At 41.3% G+C, this 21,326-nt stretch overlaps 1 protein-coding gene across 2 annotated transcripts; it reads right to left on the bottom strand.

The window, feature by feature from the left end:
• Window positions 1–688: 688 nt before the first annotated feature.
• scn2b (sodium channel, voltage-gated, type II, beta) lies at window positions 689–16,994 on the bottom strand. 2 transcript variants are annotated; one of them, XM_054793800.1, is made up of 5 exons: window positions 16,768–16,994; window positions 8,864–9,024; window positions 8,580–8,787; window positions 6,631–6,823; window positions 689–4,377 (listed from the first exon to the last, which is right to left on the bottom strand). In XM_054793800.1, exons 1-5 carry the CDS (start codon window positions 16,838–16,840, stop codon window positions 4,374–4,376), a joined length of 639 nt encoding a protein of 212 aa, XP_054649775.1. In that variant the 5' UTR covers window positions 16,841–16,994; the 3' UTR covers window positions 689–4,373. The 2 variants fall into 2 exon arrangements, with proteins under 2 accessions (XP_054649775.1, XP_054649776.1); XM_054793801.1 differs by having other exon boundaries at window positions 689–6,823.
• Window positions 16,995–21,326: the final 4,332 nt, after the last annotated feature.

Here is a 21,326-nt window from a genome sequence, read left to right as displayed (position 1 = left end):
GCCGCTTTAAGCCGACGAGTTAGCTAACGTTGGTGCTATCTGGGGCACAACCACGCCCGTGGTTTCAATATATCAAGCCCAGTTCTGACTGCAAGGGATAACACAGGGCGTGACAAAGTATTTCCACGTATTGGCGGCGCGGGATGCCTCGATGACAACAAGTACGGAAGCCCTTGGGCTTTTTTATTAGCGGTTTTAATTGTAGAGAAAACCTGATACCAATATCAACTGATACTACATTTGTATGCCAATGTTGGGCCGATATTATTGGATATCCATAATAATAATGATACGGAAACACTGGCATTTTACAAGCAAACAAACTTAATTCATCACTGGTGTCATAGTATTAGCACGGCTGCCCACGACGTTAGGGCAAGACACTACACCGCATGCAGGGATCGCTGCGGGGCTGCAATAGTAGTAGCCACAGGTGATTGGCTTTTGTGATCAGCGTTGAAAGGCATTTACCGGCATATATGGATCACATGATTTTTCATGGAAATCGGCCGATACGGATCAGTGGCCGATTGATCAGAGCATCCCTAATATAATTGTGTCTTGTCATGGGCATTAATTTGAAAACTATCAGTGTGATTTTAAGTTGTAATTATTTGACAGCCCTGTTAGTAAACCAAGAGTGAACATTGAAAGAGTAACACAGTTACACATGTAATAAAAACAAAGAAAATGATGAAATACTTTATTAAGTTTATATTCAACATTCACGATGCTAAAATGCCAAACATAAAAAATGATATATCTTCCTGATCCATACAATCATCATTCCAAGTTTTATTGTAAAAAGCTACACATTCCAGTATATCATATTGATCCTTTACAACTTTTATGGCATGCTCTTAAGGGGATAGTTTGGATTTTTTGACATGAAGTTGTATGACGCCCGCATCAGCAGTGGACTATATGGACAGTGACAACAGTGATTTGGTCCTGCGAGTCCAGTGCTGGTCAGATTTCCGTGACGAGGGACGTAGTTCTGCTTAGTTGCTGCGTCATTTAAGTATTCGTCATTTGTCTCCCGCCGTATCCCTGCGCACCGTCGCTTCTCTTTTGAGTTTGTGTGTATGTGATCGCATGGCCATCTTGTTTACGTGTGTTCCACAGCGGAAGAAGATGCGAGCATCTTCATCACAAGTCACCGTTGACATAGTCACCGCTGATGGGGATGTCATACAACTTCATGTCAAAACAAATCCGTAACTATCCCTTTAAATACGATGATAGTATAACGTGCCAATGTACAAAATCTCTTTTAGACAGTGTCTTGGAAACACACACAAAAGAACGTTTTGTGATGGACATCATTTGCGTATGCTGCAATATACGACTTTGGAAGAGACAAATGGAATCAATCCATGTACAATAAAAGAACACATAGGTGCCACATAGACAAGAAAGTGCCAGCGGTGTGAAAGACTTTGCATTCTTCCATATGCTCGTGTTTGTTTTCCGTTGTGATTTCGTAGCAGACTTTGGTGAAAGGTGACATCGGTGGTGGTATTTCACATGCAGGGAAATAGACTACAGTGTTCATGCTTTGATCTACTTTAATAACAAAAGCAAAGGCAGGCAGGCACCTACTGAAAAATGATGCATCACAGTCATCTACAACAAACAACGTTTTCAAGCTCTCCTTCTGTTTGTTGAACTTATTTGTGAAATGTTATCAATCGAGTTACTTGTATCTAATTACAAAGGGATTGGATGCTATAACCAGTTGTGGCATTAAGTAGATTTGTATTTATTGGGCAGGAGAAAGTGCACCAGATTTATCCCTTCCAGGGCTTCCTTGAACACAAAAAGACTGGTGAAACACAGGGCAGCTTTGACAAATAAGTAATGGATATGCCGATCCACGTTATACATCACTCTGCTGTCAATTAATGGCTGTTTAATGAAATTACAGTAGTGTATGGAAGACGTGGTACACGCACATGCAGCTGAGAAACATTGAAGGCGATGCAGAACACTCAATTCGCCATGTTCACTGGGATAACCGAGTTCTGAGAAATGGAAGAACAGCATATTAATCTTCTCTGTGCTCTGATAAGCCTCTTAGCTTCTAACTTTACATCCAACATTACAGGGGATTGTAATTGTAATTGAATTAAGCTTCATGAGTTTGAGACAATAAATAGCTTTCAGTTCAAAGCTTTCAACTGCATTTTGCACACATTTCTAATCCAGGATCAATACTGATTGGACTCTGTATTCAAATGCATGATAAGGATTTGGGACATACTCTTAACCAATGAACTAATCAAGGGGTGGCTTGCAAAAACTGAAATCAAAGCAAAATAAATGCAAGCCGATATCATCAGATACTCTTTTTTTTGTGGCTGATATCGGCCCAATATCCGATATCAATATCGGATCGGGACAGCCCTAGTTAATTGGTTCCAGACCCGACCGTGATATGTGAATTTCCGATAAGAATTCCTTATTTATAAATGTTCGTAGTTAAGAGCATAAAAAAACAGTTTACGACCTTCTGAATTAAGTTTTTAACATTATTAGAGCCCTCTAGACATGAAATGACATCTCAACCTTAGACAAAACCTTACCACTTCCACACGGAATGGGAGGAGAACTAAGTCATGTCGGACATGCCATGGCTGACTACATGCAGTTTGAAGGTAATCTACAGTAAGATAATGTCATGTCTTATCAATGTAACATTACTGACGCCTATTGGCCAGAATACTACATATGACTGATTTGTGTTCCACGAAACAATACAGAAATTGGCCTCACTCGTCTCAGCACTTTTACCCGAACGTTGTATGGATGACGAGGGGGTGGATGATCAACAGTCTTTTAATTGAAATAAACAAAACAGGCTACTGTCGACCGAACCACATACAAACAACATCAAGAAACTCAGCTGTCCTCGCTGCACGCAGCCACACACACAGTCAGGACTCATGCCACGTTCACAGACGGTCGGATATCCCAAAATTCTTTACCTCTCCACATAACTGCCTGATCGCTGATCCTCTGAAAGCGACAGTACGACTAAACAGTATATAGTCGTCTTATTATTGACATGGAAAGGTAGCGCTTTGGCTTTTTTAATTTTTTTATTGCCGTTTCATTGAATTCTAAATACAAGAATTCAATGAAACGTGTCTTATTACTGTATTTTATGTCCTTCAGGTGTTCAGTGTACAGTGCGAGTGACTTACGAATTCATTTTGGTGTCAGACGCGACTTACACCAAAACGGGACTTAGATCACAGTCTAATGGTTTAACTTTATTTGGACATACAAACGTTTTACCCTGGTATACATCATATATTACAATGGGCACATGTCCAAAAGGAGTAGGAAGAAGCAGAGATTATTCAATCCTAGCCCTCTCCCGACATGCGCTGCCCAGTTAGCCTAAAGAACACCGCCAGAAGAACTTGTTTACGAAGGCTGGGGGCCTCGTTTTGAGGACAGAATGGTTGTTTTCTCAGACAGAGGGATTTGTTCTACAGGCAGAACGTGTCCAGCCCTGAGCCATGGATCAACACGTTACAATTATTCCTTCTAATACGCCAAGATTACATGAATGTGCACTATGGGAAAATAAAGTCAGATAAGAATGTTAATACGTACTTATACTGTATGTATTAACAGGTCGTAACTAACACGACTAACGTTACCACCCAGCCCTTAATGTTAGAACTTGCAACTGATGATTGTAGCAATGAATAGCACAACACTTGATGTGGACTGTTAACCGTGCGCATTCCTCTCGCACACACACACGCACACGCACACACACACACACACACACACACACAAACACTGTACATACAAAACACACATGCTAGCTGACACACACAAACATGCAGAAGTAACACTTTATGATTCAAGCAGTGCTTCCTATGTATCGGGAAGAGATGCACATATCTTTTGACATGAAATAAAAATATCTACCGTTTGTGTACGTTAGGAAAAAGCAATATTGTGCAGACAAGCTAATAAATTAATTTATTATTTCTTGATACCACTTATTTTGCTCTGGCCTGGTCACCAGTCCATCACAGGGCACATAAAGTATAGACAAACAAGCGTTAGCATTCACACCTGTGGACAATTTTGAGTCTCCAATTATGCCAATTCCAGTTATGTATGTTTTTGGGTAAATAAAGAAACATAAATACTGATCTTGAAATTATGTATGACATGATTTACTATCATCTATCACATAATTTTTCCATCCCATATTTTTATTCCAGGTGCACATGATAACATCAATCCCTTTATGTTTACGATTACAAGGCAATTGCTGTGGAAGATGATGAGTTTACCAGGAGAGGTGCTGGGTTGGCTACTGGTTTAGTCTGATGGACCATATGTGGTTATCTGCAAAGGCCAGAAAAGAGATGTTTACTCTGTAAGAGTTCAATCAAGTTCGGGGCAGTGAGTGTGAAGCTTGGTTTAGAAGCAGGTAGCGGGAGGAAACAGTCAATGCATTGCTGTAAATCGTCATTACCTTCAACAAGCATGAGTCATCCTTTTAAACAGTTTGTTGGTCAGTTAACAGGATTGCATGAAAAACAACAAATTTCCTCAACATTCTGTAGACGGGTGGCGCATAGTCCAAGGAATAGTCCAGTAAATTTTGATGCAAAAAGTGAAAGAGCAGACTGTGGAAACCTCCCTACCACAAAACCCCCTTTTGCCATTACGGTCCACTTACATTAGGGCCAAATGAGGCAGCAGATAGAGCTGTAGTGAAAACAATGTACTTGCTTTGAAATGCTGCCTCCTACAGTGGAACAGTATTTGCCAGCATGTCACAATCATCTAGTTTCAATCAAAACGGTGTTAAGCCTTGGGGGAGGTCTGTTCTTTACCATTTGCTGGTTATCGTCATTATTGGGATATGATTTGAATAGGAATTGATGCAATAATTATGATAACGATCACACGGAAGGTGCATAAGACGGTGTTTCCCATACATTCATTTATTCGTAGCGGTCCGGCACAAGTAAATTTGGACCGCCACAAATAGACTTAGCACTACCTGTTCTTCCTCACTCATAAACACATTATAACGCACCTTTGTCGATATACAGTGGAATCTCGGTGAGCGTAATTATGCCGTTACAGAAGGTCTGACTCAAACGTAAACAATGTTTCCCATAAGAAGTAATGCTAATCCAATTCATTTCTCCAGACAGCCCAAAAATGTTAACACAAAACACTTTTTTTATATTTTTAAAATGTAATCAGCAAAGAACTAGAGTCAATAGCTAATGATGTCATAGACGGGCGACAAAGCTGGTGGACAATGCCTTCCGGTGTCACTACGCAATACGTACCCGAAACGCAGTTGGCTCAACTGGGTTCAACGCATGTGCAGAATGTGTCCACATCCGGTCGGCCTACTTTGTTTTGTTCTTTTATTCTATTTAGTTATGTATGTTATACTAACCGGATATGCCGTTAACGTGCATTGCGTAGGTTTTTACGTAGCCCAGTCTTGGTGAATGACATGAGACGAGAGAAACATCCGCATGGTAACAAAGTATTTGAACAAATAAAATAACATTACATTTTATGAAGTATGGTTATTGACCGTTTATGTTCATACATTTAAAAAATAACTATCATAGCACATGACGTTGCAGAAGCGCTGTTGTAAAAAATTTGCTCAAGCAGGAAGTGATGTAGACCTCGTGCATGCGCGGCATCGATTGTGTTCCGGGTACGTACTGCGTACGGTTCCCGTTTTGTGATAAATATATGTAACTGACACAGTTGGACCCACGCAGTGTATTAATAACACAACAAGACAGGCATTATACTGTACACTAAGAGGCAACATTTTGGAGAATATTTTCAAAGTAAACCGAAAAAGAAACCAACCAGGACATACGTTAACCGAGGTTCTACTGCATTTCGTGAGTAATCAGGCCGCTCTAGATTGTGTTTTTCAAAAAAGTGACAAATCTTGTGGAGACTTCTGGTGACCCTTGAGATGAAAGCACGTATCGCTCAACGAGCAGCAGGTGCTATTGTGGGGCCCTCCCCCATCTAAAAGCACTCACAGGGGGCTCTGTCGTTTGTGACATTGAAAAAAACGACAAGCAGAAGAAAGCTCAGTCGGGATGTCGGGACACAAGGGCAGTTTCCGGGAGTCTCCTGCAGAATCCGCGAGAGTTGGCAGCTTTGCTTGTGGGTTGATTTGTCTCCAGAAAAAAGCTTTTTTATTTTATTTTATTTTTTTTAAACCAAGACCTCTGACTTGGTGTGCTATTTGGGGATGCTACAGAATGGGAGGAAAACAAAAGCGCTATGGGAGGAATACAATAAGTGACCTAGTTGCAACATCCGTTTTTTACCTGTGTGTCTATTTGAGGTGTTTAAGTAGCATTATCAAGTATCAATGCATTAATTAGATGTTATTTGAGGATATACAGGAAAATAGTATCTCTCTAAATTCAGTGCTGACATAAGACAGTTTACTCATTGATGGTACGATACGGCCATTTTCTAGAAGAGATTTTGTTCAGAACAACCCACTTACTGACAGCAATACCAATTCCAGTGATCCAACAGACTGATGCCCCTAAAGCTGGAAGATTCTGACTCTATTATCTGAATTCTTACTTTGTTCCTTCCTCTGTGGCACCTTCAGGCTCTAATTTCCCCTCCTCCTCAATCTTCTCCTCTGAGATAAGCTCCTGTTTGAGATGATGGCGAAGAAATTTCACGACCACCATGGAAAGGATTAGGAGAGCAAGCGCTCCGCCCACCGATGCCCCAATCACAACCGCAATTGTCGAGTCTCTTGGTGGGGGAACTGCGGGGAAAGGAAACGAGAGAGTTAAATATATTGTATAGATAAGAGACGGAGACAAGTGCAGTGCTGGCTAAAAGCTTGACTGGGCTGATTAAACAGAGTGGAAAGAAAGTGCTGCTGAGTTAGCCTGGCTATGGTGTGAGAGGGAGAAAGATGCTGAGGGACCAAGTTCAACCTCTTGTTGGCCATTAATAAATAAAAAGCTGACTCATGAGCGGAAGGCCCACAGCATCTAGGAAACACAAACCATGTTATGTATGATTATCACCTGGCAGCAGGGGCGCCGCCAGCAATTCAGCCCCCCCCCAAAAAAATCCCCCCTGCTAGTCCGTTGGGTGTCCCGATACAACATATTCACTTCCGATACGATACCAATATTGCAGCCTTGAGTATCGACCAATATCGATGTGATATCAGCATGAATCAACATACTTTTACTACTTGTTTTGTACAGTTGGATGTTAGAAAAAGCTTGATCAAGTGATATTATTCATAAAAAAACAATCGTCAGCAACACTAACTATGAGGAAAACTGACCCATTTACTGTATGCCTTTACTTACTTTATGCATCTGGAGTATAGTTTTTCTCCATAATGTAGCAGCAGTAGTAGCATAATCTAGCGAGGTTGGAGGTGCTCAGTGAAGTGTTTAAAGCCGACGTTACTCACCACCGACAGGGGCGGGCTCTTTTCGGTTATGGCCAATTACTTTTTGCCGTCCCGTGGGAGTTTCTCACGCTTGACAAATGTTTTGGACAGCACCGGATGCTTGAGGGATGCCGTCGTCTTGAGAAAATCTAGTCTTGCCTTTTTTATGATGCTGCTTTAAATGTGCTATGAGGTTGGTCGTAGTACACTTACCCGGTTTGTCAGTCAGCTGTACTTTAACCAAAAACACTGCTACACGGCCGAAATCGCACCTATTCCTTGGTATTGAGTACTTTAGCACATGCGGCTGTTGTGATCATGTGGGCTCTATTCAGCCGCTGCTGGATAGAAGTGCTGGGGTGGAGTCTGGAATGGACTACTTGAATCGGAGTGCTTATATCGAAGATTTTAGATGCAGGCCGATATAATCCGATACTCGTTATCGGATTTCCGATATCAATTTGAGATTGGGACACTAACTCATGCTGCTGTACAACATTCAGGCCTGGGTGCTATCACTTCATGACAATGCTGTATTACTGCAACTTTCCTGACATTGTGGCTTATTTTGAGTCTGTCAAAAGTACCGTGTCAAAAACATTGGCAGTGGCTGTAGGTAACCCCCGATGTAGTATTTACTAACTCCACAAGATGGGAGCAGCTGCATTTGAAGTATCATGAGTGGTCAACCTCCAACAGCTTCATCTACCTCTGCATGGGCTTTAAAACGTTGTTTGAACTCATCAGCGGTATTAATCCTGGCTGCGCAGTTGGCTCCTTAACAGTATTACAGCACTGGTTCTGTTGCTGCTGTGTTGTGCAATGTAGTCAACATTTTCCTTTGCACTTTCTCATGTACCCGAAATCAGGAATAACTCTAACTTGGGACCCACATTTTCCAGTGGCCATTAAGTCACGACCCACTTCGATGTATGTCAAATGGTGCCTGTGGTAACAGTAGACATACTGTACTTCAGACAATAATACAGTGTCTCTAGCTCCACTAAAATCTACAACTAAAAATGCACTTACTATTTCTAAGAAAGTGCAGTTCAGGATTTAGACATTTACATGTTTGTTTTTTCAGAAGGGAGGTTTAGTAGCTTACGTTTAGTAAACACATTCAGCTTTATGACCCCATGTCCATGTATGCGGTCCGGGGGATTTATCACGTAACAGTGGTAAAACCCCTCATCCTCCTCCTGAACATCTAATAAGGTGATTGACAGGTCATTCTTTTCCAGGTTCCCTGCAAACATGACCCTGTCTGCAAACCTCAAAGCCACCATTCCTCTCTTCTTGTAGTAGGCCATAAACTGCGGAAATAGAAAGGGAAATTATATGCAGTAGTTTTAAAAGTTCCCCTTTCAAACTCTGCCGTGACATGCTTACCATCTGTTCTGTATCGTTGACTGTTTCTTGGTAGGTCCAGTTCATGACAAACTTGGGTGCAAATATCTTATAGCAGGAAGTAAAAGTGCAAGGGATTTTGATATCTGTTCCATTCTTTACGTTGATTTTATTGGGCACAATAACCTCCATGCATGAACAACCTGCAAGGAAAAACATTTAATTAGTAGTGGCATCACAAATTGTAGGAATTAAATCTAAGGTGAGCAGTTTTGACCAAGTAGTACTAAATTCAGTAAGCCATTTTTTTCAGCTGTCAAAAGTTGTCAAAGTAACCTTAATACACTTTTGGCAATAACCAGTGTTCGGGAATGGAATGGATAATTGTAATGAATAGTCTTATGTCAAGCCATGCGATTGGCTGGAGACCAGTCCAGGCAGTACCCCGCCTCTCGCCCAAAGTCAGCTGGGATAGGCTCCAGCATACCCCGCAACCCTAATGAGGACAAGCCGCATAGAAAATAAATGAATGAATGAGTCCTATGTCAAGACCAAAGAACACAACATTCTGGATGTCCTGCATTGTATTCTGTCATTTGTTTAATGTGTGATTGGTACTTCAAATGCAGCTACAGCCATCCCTCGCTCCTTCACACTCCGACTTTCACGGCTTCACTCTGTCACGGTAAAAAAAAAATACTGTATATTAATAAATCATGCTGTTTTGTGGTTGAATATGGCCTGTAAATTAATCATTTTCAAGCTCAAAAATAGCTGGATGAACTGAAATACAAATATAAGGCATTCAAAAGACGCTATGAAGATATGTAGTATTCTACACTGATCACTAGGCGTCAGTAATGTTAACTGTAAAGTTCGGTGAGACACATAAGCGCCATACTTTATCACTGGAAACTACACTCTGAACACCAATTGTCACGTCGTGTCCACCAACTCAGCTCAGCTATCACCGGAACACATTTACAGCAACACACACGAGAGTTATTTATGTCTTAAATGGCTTATTTACTCGTATTAAGTCTACTATATTGGGTAATATGACTGTAAAGAAGGCTATAGGGGTGTTATTTCATGTTTAGAGGGCTCTAATATTGAACATATTCTATTGATAAACAAGGAATCCTACTTTGCGGAAATCACTTATCACGGTTGAGTCTGGAACCAATTAACTGTGATAAATGAGGGATTACTGTACTGCTGTATTGTGGCAACAGTTGTTGCCGGCAATGTTTTTGACAGAGCTGTAATTACAGACTGGCAGTTATTTGCTTTCGTAGACCACAGACCTATAGATTGTAGACCATAGACCTGTCGACAAGAGTATGGAAGACTCAGAAGTTAATTGAATAGAGGCATTGATTGTTTGGTATTCAGAAAAGAGTAAACTATTTTGACAAGTACCAGTGTCATGTCAATAGCCTGATCATTTCTTTCCACGGTTGAAAAATGTTTTCAAAAAGCTTCAGTCAGGTTCTTTTCGATCCAGAAACTGCTGCTGTGGCAGAATCCGTGCTAATGTCTCTTAGGGCTGCCGTCGGTGAAAAGCTTGCAGCGGTTATTTTGCTTTCGAGACGTCTAAACCACGCCCTTATCTTTCCAAAGGACAGATTGGTCCTGTCATTTCTGACAAGCCACTATCGATCGAGACTGAAATTGCTAGAAGCGAAATGTGTCCGACGAGCTTCAGTTGAATTGGCTGGCATGAACCATGGGGTAAACACGTTTGTAACATGAGATCAAATCGCTTCTGTTTGTTGTTAGTCATTTTGAGATGTACTTTAGTCCAGACAGTGTGCAGAAGAGTTGACTACTTGCAGACATGGGTAAAAATACATTCTCACTCGAATGAGTCATAAACACGAGGAAGACCTTATGTAGTTGTTCCACACACTGCATTCCAGATGTGTTTTTATTATATATATCAGGTTTAAGACCATAGCCCAACCCCCCCCCCAAACCCTGTTAAAATAGAAGTAAAAAAAAAGGACTCAGTAATTGAGGATCTGTGCCATCTCAAAAATGTGTTTTGTCATGCTTGATGCCAGTGTTTTCGAGAGGCTAGTGGGAATGTTGGTGGTGAAGGTGGTGAAGATGACTTCACGGAGGGTATCGACTGTTGTCTATTTTTGGAAACATCCTTGGTCATCCATCCCCAAATGTTCTCAACTGGATTTACTGTAGATCAGGCGACCCACGCAGGATGGTCCAAAAGAGTGACATTAGTCCTTTGGAATAAGTCCTTTGTCAGGTGGACATTGTAAAATGCTGTGTTGTCCATCCATCCATCCATTTTCCTCTGCTTATCCGGGTCTGGGTCGCAGTCTCAGTAGGGAAGCCCAGATTTCCAACGTGACCTAGGTCTGCCCCTGGGCCTTCTCCCGGCTGGGCATGCCCGGAGCACCTCACCAGGGAGGCGTCCGGGAGGGATCCGGACTAGATACCCGAGCCACCTCAACTGGCTTCTCTCAATGTGAAGGCGCGCTCCTTTTCTGTGACGTGCTGCAAACAGCCTGTCATAACTTCCCCTGAACTCAACTGTAAACAAACATGGTGTCGACCGTGTGCCACTGTTTCAGAGGAAGGCATTTTGAGGGGAAAAAACATCAAGCTTCAACACATCAAACCTTATCAGCCACCTGAAACGTCAGCATCACTACGCAACCAGAGGCTCGTTCCTTCTGAAAAGTGCACAAAAGTTTCGCCGGAGACAACCTGAGGGCTAAATCAATCTGCGACTGAGTCATGGAAATGACGCCGCTGGCTCGTAAGGAGTGTCACGAGACACTCAGTTCATGAGACAAGACGATACACAAAACTGGTTCTACGAGAATGAGATGAGGCATGTTTGTACTTCTGAGACACCGCTATTGTTTTAAATGTCTGTTAATAGTCGTGATATTGGGCAAGGACAAATCTGCAGGCACAGTTTGTCAAATCTGACTTTGTTTGAGTCGTTTCTACCTCCAGGTGTGCACCAACTACAGTTAAATCTATCCATCCATCCATCCATTTTCTATACCGCTTCTTCCTCATTAGGGTCACGGGGGCATTCTGGAGCCTATCCAAGCTGACTTCGGGCGACAGGCGGGGTACACCCTGGACTGGTCGCCAGCCAATCGCAGGGCACATATAGACAAACAACCATTCACACTCACATTCATACCTATGGACAATTTAGAGTCGCCAATTAACCTCACCTGCATGTTTTTGGAATGTGGGAGGAAGCCGGAGTACCCGGAGAAAACCCACACGCACACGGGGAGAACATAAAACTCCACACAGAAATGCCCAATGGAGATTCAAACCCAGATCTTCCCGATCTCCTGACTGTGTGGCCAACATTCTAACTACTAAGCCACCGTTATGTAGTATTTATAAATCAAACTGAGATTAAATGATCATTTAGATTGAGAACATCCTCCTCCCTCCAAACTAGTTGTCCCAGCATGAGTTTGCACCCTGCCAGAATCTGCAACCGTGTGTGCGTGCGTGCGTGATGGGACTCTGCACCATTCTCTCCTCTGCAGTCGGGTGTTACTGGCTCACTTCCCACTGCTGCTGCACCACTCTACAGGCCTGCACCACACACACTAACACACACCTATGCACTCTCTAAAACGTCCACCCACTGTCCTGTATGTATTATTTACTCATAAACTCACAAATTGCTATGTGCAACATTCACCACCGTCAGGCATATTTTGGTGCAGCACAAACTCTTCCTCTTGCACCCCTGGACTTCATACACACGCACGTGTGCATCCACACCTTCAAAATATGTGCATTGTCAGCAGTGAGCAGAGCATGCAAACTGCGCTTCGTCAATGTCATCCCCACATACTGACCTACAGTATCTGCTTACACAGCCAAGACCTTACATAGTCAAGCATGTTCTGCAGTTTGCACACACTCTTTACATTGTAAACACACTGCCACATGTATATGTTTAGAGAATCGTCCCTTGCTGACTCAGCAGTCCTGTCATGAGAGGAGCAGATGCAATATGAGAGAGGCACACACACTTGCAAAGAGATGAAATACTGCAGTGAAGCAGCCTCATGCATACCTCCAGTCCCTTTACCCCTCCCATTTGCCCATCTGACTTGCCTCCTCTTGCACCTCTTTGCAACTTCACCCGGACTTACAAGGTCAATGCAGGAAAACCGAAGGTGAATGTAGATTGTGCTCTTGCTTGTCCAATTGTCCAACGTGAACTTGTAGTGAACATTGTTACGCCATCGTGTCATTCCTCACCGCTCTGACAATTCTAATTCCTGGTGCAGTGTCACTGCTGTAAAGATTGCAAGATGTACTGCTTTAGACAGACCTGATCAAAATCTTAAGACCAGTTGAAACATTTCTAGAGTTTGCGTTTTGCACATTTGGATCTTAATGAGGTTTTAAGTAGAGCTACAATATGCAAAAGCAAGAAGGGGGAGTGAGACAAACAAGCACTTTGAAAAAATTATTTATTGAAAACAACAAGTGAACTGAAACAGGCCGTCCCAGCCTTGTGCAGGTCAGCAATCATGACCATGCCGTAGATGTTGGAATCTGTTTGTTTGGATATGGACAGGTGTCTTTTATAGAGTGAATGAGTTGAGGCAGGTGTAGTTGATGTAAATAATTAGTTGGGATTGGGGCTGTGTCTCAAAGAAAGACTAACTGGCTTATGGGAGACAGAATACTTGCTGATTGTACGTCAAATACATACTTTTCCTCATCAAAAAATCAGTTTTTATGAATTGATAATGGGATTTTGTGGAATTTTCTCTGGGATTCCGTCTCTCACTGTTAAAATATATCAAATATTTTATATAAATAAGGTGGTACTTTAGTTTACTTCTTTCAAACTGTGGGATAACTGTTCAACTGACTGTTCTGTTATTTGTGCTACACCAACCTTTTAATGTAGATAATTTACCTGTCCTGCACAAACACAACAATTTCTCATTCAGGCCTTTCTTCTTCTCACACAAACAGATGGGACTCAAATGCACCACCCAGGTCGCAGGAAATCCGGATCAAAGTCTTCACAAAAAGCTGACTGAGAGTCCTATCAAGCACAAGCAAATGGGAACAAAAAAAGGAAGTATGTCGAAAATACAAAAATAAAGCAATAATTGCACTTATCTTCACTTCTGCTCAGTCATCCTCTGGCGAACATCACCGATTACGAGGACACTGAAATACTCTGACACTGGATAAAAGTACTGCCAGTGTTTTCTGCTTAATGCGAGTCAACCAGTGCATACTCTTCTTCTTCTCCTCTCAATTCTTTTAACAACCCTTGTTGAGCCTTCTTTCAGAAAAGAATGTTGCCAAACGGCACAAAGACATGAAAAAGCAAAACGAAGAGAACTAGATGAAGGCAATGTGAGGAGACATTGCATGTGAATGCTAAAGATGAAGAAACAGGGAAAAACTGAGAATTTGTTTGTCATGTGAAAAATAAGATAGCCTGAATGTCCTGACTGTGTTGAATAGTGAAAATGTGATAGTAGGGAAAAATTGATAAGTGTTCACAAAAAATGAGAAAATTTTGTCATTTGAAAAGTCGGTAGCCTGAATGTCAACATGTTGAACAGTTTGATGTTGCGATGGCTTGAATGAATTTAGAAATCTGGACGTTGAAAGAAATCTTACAAGAAGAGAAAGTAGTGTTACAAACAAGTGTCAAAGTTTCCAAAAAAGATACATTTTTGAATGTGAAAAATGGTCAGTTTTAAAGTCCTGAATGAGCGGAATGGCTGTGAAAAATGCCCCTTTCAATTTCAATGGGAAAAATGTGGGAATTTTGGAAAATCTGTTTTGAGATATTTGAACAAATAGCAAACTATTCCCGAATGAGCTAAACAATTTGTTTGAATGGTTTGGATTTGGTAGAAAAATGAAGGAGGAGTTTGAGAACAAAAAAAAACAAAAAACAGCGGAGAATAACAGATTAAAACGACGAAAGAGACGAAAGCACACGATGTATATGAAAGAGATGAAAGCACACGTTAAAGAGATGAAAGCACGTGCCGTAATAAAAGCATTCACACAAGCAATGATTAGGCTGATGGAATATAAAGTACTCCAGACCCTCCATTATGAAGGTTTGATGTCCGATATTTGCATGACGTTTAACACTCCCCTCCCCCAAGATTTGAGCTTGCACTGCACTATAAAATGTGATGACTATGCAGTTATGATACAATTTTAGAAAATGCAACTTCAAGGGACAGGATATCTAATGCTAACCACTCCCATAAGAGCAGAAAACAAGGAGTCTGTGAGGTATACAGTATTTCTATGATAAAACATGTCTTACTGGTCCGTTAATGAGGATTATTGTGTCAATGTTGTTCCTTTAATTTGTATTAAGCAGCACGCTAAAATGAATACCAGTACAATTACACTAGTGAACTCCATGTCTGAAACGATGAGAAAGCCTATGAAAAAAAATGTCTACTCTTTTCGATATGCTACTGCACTCTAGTGGTTGTTTTATGTAACTGTACATGTGCATATGCTGTTTAATGGTTGGATGGGAAAAAACACTAATCTGTGGCGATCTACCACAAAAGATGCATAGTTACTTTAACTATTAAACAAATACAACTGCACAAAACATGGCTGCACAGTACTGCAACATGATTTGACTGTTCCTTTGGGCTGCTCACTTGTTGCCATGGAGCCAGAAAAGGGTGTGGCACCCCACTTGTTGAAAAGTAGTACGGCTAAATTAAACATTATAGAGTAGACAATTTATCAAATTACCAAATAAGATCACCTCACCAAGGCTTTAGTCTTAGGGGAAAGATAACTTAAACAACCCATAGATGACTTACACGTTTACCTATACAGGTGAATGCTAGATTTTGCATATATATCCGTGTAAGATTTGAGTCATGGATCTCTAGGCGTGCATTTATGTTTATTTAATTAAGATTAGCATCTTTGGCCAAAAATGTTTTTGGTATGCCAATATTTTTGACCATGGACTGTATGTGTTATATTATTTATATTTAAGATGTCACACAATCAGGTAGACTCTTAAACTAAATACATCGTGTGCTTTATAAGTGCAATAATTGATGGTCTTACGCCAGTGTTAGTAATAACACATTTCAATGAAACAGGAACCTGAGGACTCCATAATGCAGTTTGCATAGAATACAGGTTTCACATATCATAAACTGTTTTTATGAACTTGCAGGGTGTCTAGGATTATTGTATGATTTCACGTCAGGATGGCTGTATTCAGTTGGCCATTTATTTTTCATAACCACAACTACCACTTACTGATTTGCAGGCGAACTTAGCTACACGTGCACAAAGCAGCAACACTTCCTCCTCTTAATTTACGCCTTTTCCTCCAAACGCTTGCTCCAACCAACATGCTGAACCCGACTGCCCCCTATAGCTCACACACAAAACAGCAGCTGGGAGCAACACAACACACCCGTCGCTACATTATATAGTCCAGGTGTGAGACATCTAGGTACAGTGGCTTTCGAACTGGACATGGTGTAACGTGGTCTACATGCTGAAAAAACACATAAATGTGTCTTTATTGCATTTCACAAATAGAATAAAGGTTTTACAAACACAAAATTATAAATAAACAAACATGTCAGTCAAAGGTAATGTCTTACATAAAATGTTTCACACAGAGTGTCAGGGGGGAAAAAAGCGATCAGTGGACACATTAGTTTAATACCACCTTAAATCGAATATGACGCTAAATTCAGCGTCGTGGATATTAGGCCTTAAAATGCCAAAAATGCCAAAGGCAGCCCGTGCAAATATTTATTTTAAAAAGGGATGTCATGGTCTTGCCGAATTCATTTATTTATATCGAAGAAAAAGACGCATTAACAGGTTTGTTATGTAGAGCCAGCTGCTATCAATGTGATGGTTGAGGCCGGTGAGGTTCTTACCGGAGACCCAGAGCAGGAGCAGCATCAACAGCCGAGCACCACAGCTTTTCTCCCCCTGCGAACTGAGACACATGGCCGCTGCGTCAAAGCACTCAAAACTAGAAAATGTTAAGAGGTACAAAAAGAGGCAAAAATATGATTTGTGGTGAGTAAAAAAGCAAAAAAGAAAACCGTATATGTTTACAGGCAGGACATAGCTGGCAGTGTCTGTAGCCTAATGATGGTTGGTTTTGTGGTTCAATGTTAACGACAGAGGCGAGCGGGCCACACAGAACAAACGACATGGATCACTTCACTCAACGAATTTGCTGTAAAGAAACCAATTCACCCATTTACATAGTTAAAAAAAATAAATTAAATTTGACAGGACAATAATAATTTAGCCCAGTGGATGGGAGCATAGAACTGTTGCTTATTAATTTATTTTTCGAGGCAAAAAAGACAAAAGAAAATGTTGCAGATAACCCTTGTTAGTGCAGATTATGCACGAATGGAAATAAAGTGAATGTTGGACATGCATGACGTCCTACTGTTAGCAAGTTAGGAATACAGTATAGTCTAATAAATGATGCTGCCGTGCAAACAAAACAATAAATTAACTCCAGGACCTACCCGATTGGGATGCTGCGGGAATCTTGGGGAAGATGCATACAGTCACAGTTGTCACAGTTGTTAGATGCGTGTGGTTAACATACAATAAGGAAAACAGCTGGAGTTACTTTCTAAATATGTGAATTTCTCTTGGAGATTAATAAAGTATCTAAGAAGGTATCAAGGTCTACAAACACTCCTGGAAGTTGTACAAAATCAAAACCATTCATTTTCTACACCACTTGTCCTCAGTGGGGTTGTGTGCAAGCTGGAGCGTAACCCAGCTGACACTGGCTAAAGTGGGGTACACCATGAACTGGTCAGCAGTCAATCACAGATCATATTACTACTCTGTCTTATTATACAAATTCACAGACAAAGCAGTAAAACTCCAGCAATCACCACACACACACACACACTTTCTTTTTTGTTATGACAAGGGTTCAGTGTTTTGATTGAATATTTTACTCATTTTCTTGTGATTAGTCTTGTGTGACAAGCTGAAGTCTTAAAAAATGTGATGCATTGCGATACCCTTCTCTGTTAGGCTTTGCAAATAAAGTTAGATTGAGTTTTTTATTCTTTTTATTAACAGCATTACAGTACTATTATTGAACTACTTTATACTTGTATGAAGAATAAAATAAAGAATTAAAATAGTGTAAACATAGTTTGTTATGGTTTTATATCAAGGTTTTATTGTAGACTACAGGCTGGACTGGTCGCCAGTCAATCACAAGGTACATACTGGATCGGCAAACACTCATTCAACTTAAATGTGTCCCTGTAGAAGAAGAAAAAATGATGTCTGAGTCAGAAGCAAGAAGAAAAGGGGCCTTCTAAGGTCGTACCTCGCCTTATACACACACACACACACACACCAAGATACTACTACTACCGGTACTACTTTTATCTGTACTTACAATGCTTAGTGCCTAAGGGCACTGGGTCGCATCCTGTTTGTTCCATTGCGGTGGCAATATGTGCCGTGGGCCCTTTGGTTACATCTATGACGTTGTGTGTGGTCACATCATTTATCTTGGCAGCTGTGTTGGTTATACATGTGCTATGTCCCTTTTTCTATAGCAGGAAAACAATAGGGATGGACTGAATAATGCAACAGCGAGTGGAAGAAATGAGAGCAACATGAAGTTATATAGTCTATACCGGTGTTTTTCAACCACTGTGCCGTGTCATACGAGTGTGCCGTGAGGGATTGTCTGGTGTGCCGTGGGAAAGTATCCAATTTCACCTCATTATTATCCGCAAATAATGTGCCGTTGCCGAGTGTCTGTGCTGTCTAGTAGTGATCAGCAGAGTAACCGTGTAATACACTTCCATATCAGTAGGTGGCAGCAGGTAGCTAATTGTTTTGTACAGGCAAAAGAATCAATGCATGGATGCGTCAGATCGGTGACAGTGGCATTGTGGCGAGCGAAACAGTGATTTGAAAAGGAAAGACGCCAACTCTGAACTGCAACCTGGAAAAAATTCGGACCCAGATGAAGGCCCAAGTATGAGTGGGGGTCAAAAGAAAGTAAAGACGGATAGCTGAAGCAAAATCTCTTGCGCGAGGCAATACGAGCCGTCTTTCATTTGGATTTACGTTCACTGGGGATGCAAGGAAACGACTACGTTGTGCTCGGTGTGTGGTGAAAAGCTATCCAACAGCGCTCTGGTCACAAGCAAGCTTAAACACCATCTCCAAAAGAGACAGAGTTGTTGAGAAAGAGCGTTCTGTGTGTTTTTTTCGATTGCTGCCAGGATATTAGCTCTGTGTTTATCCAAACCGGCCCATGTTTCACACTGAGTGAGTAGAAATGTGAATGATTCTAAAAATGTTTATTTGATTCCTACACTGACAACTTTATATTGTCAATGGAGGCTACAGAGTTCATTTGTTAGCATTTTCGGCTGGTGGTGTGCCTCGTGGTTTTTTTCAATTAAAAAATAAAAAAAGTGCCTTGGCGCAAAAAAAGGTTGAAAAACACTGGTCTACTGCACCATCTTTCGTTTTTGGACCAAATCAGCCAAGGATCTCATAGATGGTCTCCTGAGCTCCAGAACATTTCCCATATGCTTCATTCCAGACCTTTCTGGCCAGGCTGCAAGACGCATGAATAACACAACACAACCTCTCGTTTTTCAGCCTTTTGATGGCAGACTGTGCATGCCCACAAAAGAAAACATAAAAACAGCTTGATGTAAAGATGCCATGGGCTACAAACCTGAAGCATTCAACATTGAAACCTCCTCCTAATAACGCCAACCTTTGGATAATTCCACCAAAACAACGGAAAGATACTCTCTCTATGACCAGTTTCACCAAAAGAACCCAAAAAGGCCAGAGGAGAAGTTACGGAGTTTCAATATATGCTGTGCAAGTCTTGGTAGAACTTCACAACAACTACATGAACAGACGCTTTACGGAACAGGCGGGAAAACAGTGTTCAATCCCACCTACTTTGGGGGCTCATGCAATGGCAACGTTAGAGTCTTTTGGTAGGTTTATATGAATTTGTATTTTTTAAAAATTTTTTTTAGCCCCAATCATTTCCATGTTGATCACAAATGAAAGGTTTGATACCTTTCAGCTAGCAACTACGTCTTTATGGCGTCTTTCTCACAACAAATACCCTACCAGCGAAGACAAGGTTTGTCATTTGTCAGTCATTTAAGTTCAATTCGGAAATTTGCAGTCTGCATGTATTGTATTGCTTTTTTAGCTCACATTAAAACAATTAAATAAAAACTAAGTCTCTTATTCAATCGGTGTCCGAGTCTGATCTGTATGATTCTGTCGTCCTTTGTGCTCTGACTGCCCTTCCCATGACTACAGTGCTCTGAAGTGGGTCGGCAACCCGGCCCCAGTACGCTTGCTACTGCATCATTACCTTACTTTCAATGAAAGACTGAAATGAAAGTGCGAGTACCCTTGACTTGCTGTTTTCTTTTAAGTTGGATTTGTAACTCAGTAAAACAGTACTTCCTGTATTTGGTGAATTTTAGAGCCGTCAGTATGCACTGGAACGCACAAGTTGTACCTTGTTTGCAGTCTCTTCCACCAGCGCTGCCACATTCCTGATCCATTTTTTAGACTGCATCTTTTCCAGTGTACTGATGTCAAACGAGACAGCAGGGAACAACCGGGGAGGGGGGACTATTCAAGATTCAAGAGAGTTTTATTGTCATGTGCACGGTAAAACAGCAGTTATGCCATGCAATGAAATTCTTATTCTGTTCATTCTCCCAAGAAAAGAAAGAAAACACAAGAAAAGAATAAGAACATAAGAAACATAAACGTATCTACCAATAAATTAAGCAACAACAACAGAAGAGACATTAATACAAATGAATAATACAAATAAATAAATAAATAAATAAAAGTGCTATGAGTGTGTGCGTGTGTTGCGTGCGGCGTGTGTGAGTGCTTCGTTGAGAAGCCTGATGGCCTGTGGGTAAAAGCTGTTTGCCAGCCTTGTGGTCCTGGGCTTCAAACTCCTGTAGCGTCTGCCTGACGGTAGGAGTGTGAATAATGAGTGTTGTGGATGTGTGCTGTCCTTGATGAGGTTGTGTGTTCTGCGTAGGACTCTAGATTTATAAATGTCTTGCAGTGAGGGGAGGGCTGCCCCAACAATGTTCTGTGAGGTCTTGATCACCCGCTGGAGTGCCTTCCTATTAGCGGTACTGACAAGGAGAACTGTTACCATAGTTTCACACACACACACACTTCCAAATAATTCTACACACAGTACGCACGTATGCAGACGCGTACACACAGCCGTGCACATACACCCCATTTGCAGCTCAGATTGTCTTTTCAAAAACTAATAGAGACAAACTGCCCAATGTTCCTCCCACTTAGTCCGGCTAGACCAATCGACTGAGTGCACCTGTGATTGGCTGTTCCAAACCTCTCAGATACCTGCTTGCTATAAAATAAAGAATGCGTGAGCTTCATCATTTTC

The sequence above is a fragment of the Dunckerocampus dactyliophorus genome, chromosome 12, assembly GCF_027744805.1.
Source record: "Dunckerocampus dactyliophorus isolate RoL2022-P2 chromosome 12, RoL_Ddac_1.1, whole genome shotgun sequence".
Taxonomy (NCBI): domain Eukaryota; kingdom Metazoa; phylum Chordata; class Actinopteri; order Syngnathiformes; family Syngnathidae; genus Dunckerocampus; species Dunckerocampus dactyliophorus.
Note: the sequence above shows the minus strand (reverse complement) of the source record. Positions and strands in the feature narration are given on the sequence as shown.

Coding starts and splice junctions, on each gene's coding strand:
- scn2b (XM_054793801.1), bottom strand. CDS start 16,840: ATGTGTCTCAGTTCGCAGGGGGAGAAAAGCTGTGGTGCTCGGCTGTTG. Junction 9,025..16,767: donor GCTCCTGCTCTGGGTCTCCG/GTAAGAACCTCA, acceptor TTTTCCTTGCAG/GTTGTTCATGCATGGAGGTT. Junction 6,824..8,579: donor GCTGAATGTGTTTACTAAAC/GTAAGCTACTAA, acceptor CTTTCCCCGCAG/TTCCCCCACCAAGAGACTCG.